This window comes from Eptatretus burgeri, chromosome 8, assembly GCF_056783735.1.
Source record: "Eptatretus burgeri isolate ZD-2024b chromosome 8, Ebu_testis_v1, whole genome shotgun sequence".
NCBI lineage: Eukaryota > Metazoa > Chordata > Myxini > Myxiniformes > Myxinidae > Eptatretus > Eptatretus burgeri.
In genome coordinates this window covers 39,092,645-39,099,081 of record NC_140968.1, presented here as the reverse complement: position 1 = coordinate 39,099,081, position 6,437 = coordinate 39,092,645, and the positions used below count along the sequence as shown (strand labels likewise).

The following is a 6,437-nucleotide window of genomic DNA, read 5'->3' as shown; positions in this document are numbered from 1 at the left end:
TTTTCATCCCCACTTTCCCACTCCTCTTCTTGCTGTGTTTCAGCTTGAAGATGACATGATCATTCATTTGATACATTTCATATGCAGCATGTGGCTGTTTAGGGGTGGCTGGTTCATGGTTTTCGCACCCACAGGATCATTACTGGGCTTGGTGTTCCAACTCTGTTGATGTGGCAAAGAACACTGACCATATGCTCGTTGATGGTCGTTGGAGTAAGATTCAGAACTGAGGGTCTACCGGAGTGCTCAGTTCCTCAAAACCGACTGCAGGCTTGTTTTAGCAACTCTGAAGTTGCAGCTTAAATCTGGGAGAATGGTACCTATGGTACGTGGTACCTATGAGAATGGTACGTGCATTTTTATACGTTGCCATTCCTCGGCTGGATGTTGGCAGGCTCAAGGATGAGAGGGATTTGGGGGGGGGGGGGTCTGGGTGCTTCAGGGAATCCTGAAGAGTTGTGGAGTGCCTTCAGTAACACTATCCTTGATGTTGCCAGTGGATGTCTTGGAACACACCGAAGGGTGAAGAAGAACTTTGTCTCTCAGGGGACAATGAATACCATTGACCAGAGTTGCAGGACCAGGCCGAATGGTGGAGCTGAGCTGTTGAGGGAGTTGAGGCATAAAACTGTACGTGCGCTGAGGGCGGACAAGGAGGTCTATGTGTAAGGAATCTGTGAGGGGGTAGAGCATCACCTGTGGTCAGGTGATTATCGTCCTGCTTGCAAAGGAATTCTTTCATCGCGTTCCTCCAAACCCGTCCCTCGGTGTACTGCAGTTAGAGCAGAGAGTGGTGGAGCTTGATAGAGGAGTCTGAAATGAAGGCCCGCTGGGCCGGTTACTTTGAGCAACTGCACCAGGATGATACACCAGCTGGTGAGTTGGATGCCATGGGTGTTACTGTCCTTATTGCTGACCCTACAATCAACTGTGAACCGTCTTAGGTTGTGGGAAGACAGGCTGTGGTGACCTACTTGAAAGGGGGTAAAGCTCCTGGGATCTGTGACATTCATGTTGAACTTTTCAATGCTGGTGAAAAGGCAGTACTCATGTGGTTGCACGCAGTTCTCTTTGGAGCAAAGGCATCAGCCTAACTGATGGGAAGGGGAGCCTTGTTGTCCCTCGAAGGAAAGGGAGGGTGGTCGTCAGGCATGATCCCAACTACCGAGGGTTGACGCTGCTCTCAATGCCTTGCAACGTCTTTGCTCGGATAATTATTGATAGTGTTCGCCACCATCTGTTTGAGCACAAGAGCCCACACCAGTCGGGCTTTATCCCAAAGAGGTCAAGAGGTTATGTTCTTGCTCTCCGGGTCTTCACCAAACGCAGACGAGAGTTTTGGCAGGGACTGCTTGAAGCCTATGTTGATCTCTGCAAAGTGTTTGATTCTGGGAATCGGGATGCCCTCTTGCGGATTCTCAGATTTTGTGGAGTGCCACCTGAACTAAGCAATCTGATTTCTGAACTCTACTCTGGTACTGAGAGTCCTGTGAGGTGTGGTGGTTCCATGTCTGACTTATTTCCAATTGTGACTGGAGTTTATCAGGGGTGTGTATTGGCTCCCACACTTTTCAGCGCTTGCATGGACTGGATTCTGGGGAGGATGTCGGAGAGATCAAGCTGCGGTGCATCGTTTGAAAGTTTTGAGATCTCTCACCTTGATTTCTCAGATGATGCAGTCACTGGATATCCCAAAAGATTGTGGAGACATTGCATATCCTGATGGGAGTCCTCAAGGTGCGGAATGATGAGTCGGAGTCTTTGGGATTATGGGTTTCCTGTGTCAAAACTAAGAGTCAGGCTTTCAATGGCATCTTGGATGTTGCATTCTTGTCTGTACCTGTTTGTGGTGAGGATGTTGAGTTCGTAGAGAGATTCACTTACCTTGGCAGTGACATTCGTGTCTCCGCATGTTGTGAACGAGAGGTTTAGAGACATCTGGGGAGTCATGGATTCACTGTACCACGGGGTGTGGTGCTGTCGGGACCGATGCAGGATGACAAAAGTCTGAGTCTGAGGTCCTTGGTACTTCCAGTCTTACTCTACGGATGTGAAACTTGAATTCTGACCAGGGATCTGAGATGTAGAGTGAAGTCCTTCGGTACCAGATCTCTTCGGAGAATCCAATGCTCTCACTGGTCAGACTTTGTATCCGATGAGAGGTTGCTAAGAGAGACTCAGATGAGATTTGTTTCCTGTATAGTCCATGTGCAGCTGTGGCTGTCTGGACATGTGTCTCGTTTTCCTGACGCTGATCCTGCTCACCAGATTCTCTCAGCGAGGGAGCCTCGTGAGTGGAGGAGGCCGATGGGCCGACCACGATCCTCATGGTTTCAGCAGGTTGGTCGGCATCTCAAGGAGATGGGGATGGGCCAGGCATCTGCCTGGAAGGATGGCCAGACGGAGGCCGCTGGAGTACCGGCGAAAGTGGACGCAGCGACATGCTACTTCTGCGCATGTTCCCATACCTGACCTGATGTGTCTGCAGTTTGCATCACTGTTGCGAGCGCAGCTATGGGGTGCCCTCTGGCGGATGGAGCAGGACTTCAAGGAATTTGGCCAGGGTACCGAGCGATAGCTTCCCAACTCTTCACGAAGAATACCCGTCAGATCTTTTAAGTTCACCAACTCATACGAGCAGATGGAACACCTCGTTTAACATCCATCCAAGGGATATCACACACATTGATGACTCGCCCTGCCTACGAGACACCAGGATGACAGTTTATCACTCTGCCTAGATTCAAATCTGGACGAGCCGGCTCAGAGGTGAAAGACTTCAAAAAATACAATGAAACACCGACACTGCATCACATAGAAACTAAACAGAATTTACTTATTCCTTTGAGATTGTACGTGGCTGCAAGCCACAATAATAGGATATGGAAAATGTGAATAAAGCAACAAGATAAATCTGTGTAATTGGATTCAATGCATACGAGCTAACTCCCTCCCCACCGCAAAGCTCACCTGTCCCATTCACCTTTCCCAGGCACGCACAATAAATTGATGACTATTTTCAAAAAAATTGTCGGAAAAATTATTTTGCTTTGATGACACAGCTTGTCCAAACACGGCAATTGCCAAAGGATTTCAAGCAAAAACTTCACCGTTTAAACTAACCAACGGATAAACTCACCAATCCCCGGAGGTTGTGCTTCTTGGTAAAAAAAAGGTCACAACTCTTCGACCTTCCTTTGCGCAGAAATTGATGAGAGGTTGAATCCAAACAATATATTAAAAAAAAAAATTTAAATACATGAAACCTGGAAATGAGATGGACATCAAAAATGTAGCATCACAATGAAATACAAAATGTTTATCTTTCAATCAAACTTACTTTTTTTTTATAAAGCAAAATAAATAATATTGTTTTGACATTGCTGAAAAAAAAGAGAAACAACACAATCTGGGAAACAACGAGACTTACTGACAGCGAATCCAAAATGAACTCCTCAACAGCAGTCTGCTCGATTCCCAATCTTTTTGATAGAACCTCAAAAAGATATTTCATAGCCGGTTCAACTTGAAGCTTTCTTTGCTCTCTTTGTGCTTTGTATCGAGCCTGCAAGAAATAATAAATAAATACTGATATATAGATATATATCACCATTTGTTTCATACCATGAAGGCAATTCACACTCAGAGAGGGTGGAGTCATCGGCAAATAGACAAAGAGGATTTTCCAGAGAGTCGGAGAGATCATTGATGAAAACCAGAAAAATAACAGGGCCCAGAACGCTACCTTGAGGAACTCCAGCCTGGACAGGAAGAGGGGATGAAAGAACTCCATTTCGAGCCACATGTTGGCTGCGACAGGAGAGGAAGTCTGCGAGCCATGAGTGGAGATGGCCTTGGATACCATGGGAAGAGAGTTTGGTGAGCAGAGCAGGCTGCCAGAAAATGTCAAAAGCATGCAATATGTCTCGGGATATGGCTCTGAGTTCATGTCTGGCATTGAGGACCTCCATCCAATGTTGGGAGAGCAGAAGCAGCATATCCAGGGTAGAATGACCTGGTCTGAAACCAAAATTGATGATCGGAAATCAGACCATCGAAGAAGAGGAAGGATTTAATGTCTGAAGCGATGATGGATTCCGCAGCCGAACTGATGATTTGGAGAAGGATGATTGGTCTGAAGTTTCAGGGATCTGTTTTTGCACCTTTTTTATGCAGGGCAGTAATGTTTGCTGATTTCCAAGCAGATGGAAGATGACCTTGAGCAAATGAGAGGGTGAATAGAACAGAGAGAGTGGGTGAGCAACAGCAGAGCAGCAGGTTTTTAGGAAACGTGGGCTGATGCCGTCTGGGCCAGTTGCAGAATCTACGTCGAGGTGTGACAGCAATCTCTCCACTTTATCAGACGAAAAGGACACAAAGTCCAGGGACAGTTGGGTGCGACTGTGTAAGGTGGGTAGAGAAAGCGATGGGTTTCAGACAAGCTTTTGATGCAAACACCAGGTTGAGGCATTCAGACATTTCACGTGTGGTATCAGCAGTGCGGCCATTTGAGGTAAGTGGGAGGATGGAGGGGGAACATCCACTACAAACAGATTTGATTAGATGCCACCAGGATTTGGAGGAGGGAGAGAAGTTTGAGAGTTCAGACTTTAGCTTGGAAAGATGGTGTTTTCTGGCTCTCCTGAGGGTAGATACACACTTGTAACGAGCTTTATGGATGGAGCTGAGATTACCCTCAGTTCGGTTTGCTTTCCACGAGGCAAAAGCAAGTTGTTTCAGGACAACAGCCTGGCCACAAGCTTCAGTGAACCATGGGCGAGAGGAAGGGTCGGACAACTGAAGACGAGAGGAGATAAATCTGTACATGAGGGGGAGCAAGTTTCTTTGAAAGAATTCCCAGGATGAGTTGATGTCGGAGAAAGGAGCGATGGGAGACCAGTGTAGAAACTTGATGGCTGCTCGGAGACCCTGCCAGTTGGCTTGAGTGAAATGCCAGACTGGATGGCGCTGAGGTGGTTCTCTGATAACACCCAGAGAGAAGTGTCATTAAACCAGTTTCATTCCTCCAGGGGTTATCAATTAAACTGAATCAGTTGATGTGGGAAAGAGTGTCAAGAACTCGCTCACACAGCATAAGGAATACACGAATATTTATTGCAGGACAGGACAATGAAAATGGAAGAACCTGGACAGTCAATAAAAAAATGAAAATCTAGTATTCCAGTTATCTCCACCCACCGAAGGTGTGTGAAACACTGGGATTTTTTTAACGTGATCCTTCACTATTGATAGATCAGGCTAAAAGACGAAATACAGCATATCTCAAAAAGTTGTGGATGGATTCGGACAAAATTTGGTGGACACATTGGATGTGTGACGAGGAAGAATTGATTCAATTTTGGTGAAGATCCGAATGTGAATCCGCATACAATAATTATTTAATTTTTAAATTGATTGTTCACCATTGAGAGATTGGGATAAATTGATAAATATCACAATATCTCAAAAAGTTGTGGACAGATTCGGATGAAACTGGGACACATTGGGTGACAAGGACGAATTGATTCAATTTTGGTGAAGATCCGAATCCGAATACAAGATTTATTTAATTTTTTTAAGTATTTCTTCACCATTGATCGGGCCAAAAATGATATTTCTCGCCTGATATTTCAAAAATGGATTGGGCCTGATATGTTACAGTGGATTAGACATTACGTAGCACAAGTATGCGCTCTACCGAGAGCCCGTCCATGTAGTTTTTAATGTTTTACTATGGCATCAACAACCTGACTGATATCATGTTGCATCAGGAGGGAAAAAAATTATCAAAATGTCGAGCAATTTGGAGGTGAAAAGAAGAAATCTGCCAAATGGTATCAGTCTAAGATATCGATTATACAATTTGTTGACAAACTTACTGTTCCGGTTGTCCTGACAAGACGGTGCAGCGTACTCACCTTTAAGTTGTCTCGACCTGGGTCCAATTCCTGACCAGATTATAAACTGTCGGATTGATGCTTCACAAGCAGAATCAATTTCATCGCAAAGCAAGCCGGCCCTCAGATATACCATAAGGTGGGAACACATCTGCTGAGATGAGTTGGTGGACGTTGAGGTCCCATGGTCTTTTGACGAAGATGAGATAAGTCATCACCAACACTTTTGCCAAAATCTTCTTGGGGCATCATCAGTTTCCTTATTACTCTTCCAGAAAAGATTCTCCCTGAGGGGCCAAACTCATAATTTCTTCCCATCCGATGATGCGGACTAGATCAGGGACAGGTGGCAGAGGTGGTGGTGGTCATGTCAATTTTGTTGTCCTTTGCGGTTCTGAGATCTAACAACAGGCTGCTTTGTGTTCGAATTCAAAAATTCAAAGCAAAGGTGTCATTACCTGCTTCTCTTTGTTGGTTTCTTGGCTAATAACTCCGTAGCTGCGAGTTGTCCTGCATTCTTCACCTTGTTTGAAACCATCT

The 6,437-nt window shown here is 45.4% G+C and overlaps 1 protein-coding gene across 18 annotated transcripts in view; it reads right to left on the bottom strand.

The window, feature by feature from the left end:
• The window catches only part of LOC147021573 (dynein axonemal heavy chain 8-like), a 238,149-nt gene that overhangs the window by 212,407 nt on the left and 19,305 nt on the right, over nucleotides 1-6,437 (bottom strand). For 10 of the 18 annotated variants that reach the window (XM_085891625.1, XM_085891619.1, XM_085891639.1 and 7 more), the window contains 2 exons: nucleotides 6,356-6,437; nucleotides 3,431-3,565 (listed from right to left, as the gene is read on the bottom strand). The exon at nucleotides 6,356-6,437 is cut by the window's right edge and continues 21 nt beyond it. The exons of 1 other annotated variant lie outside the window; for it this stretch is intronic. In XM_085891625.1, coding sequence (XP_085747751.1) covers nucleotides 3,431-3,565; nucleotides 6,356-6,437 — 217 coding nt within the window. 7 more of the 18 variants (XM_085891626.1, XM_085891632.1, XM_085891631.1 and 4 more) reach the window with 5 other exon arrangements.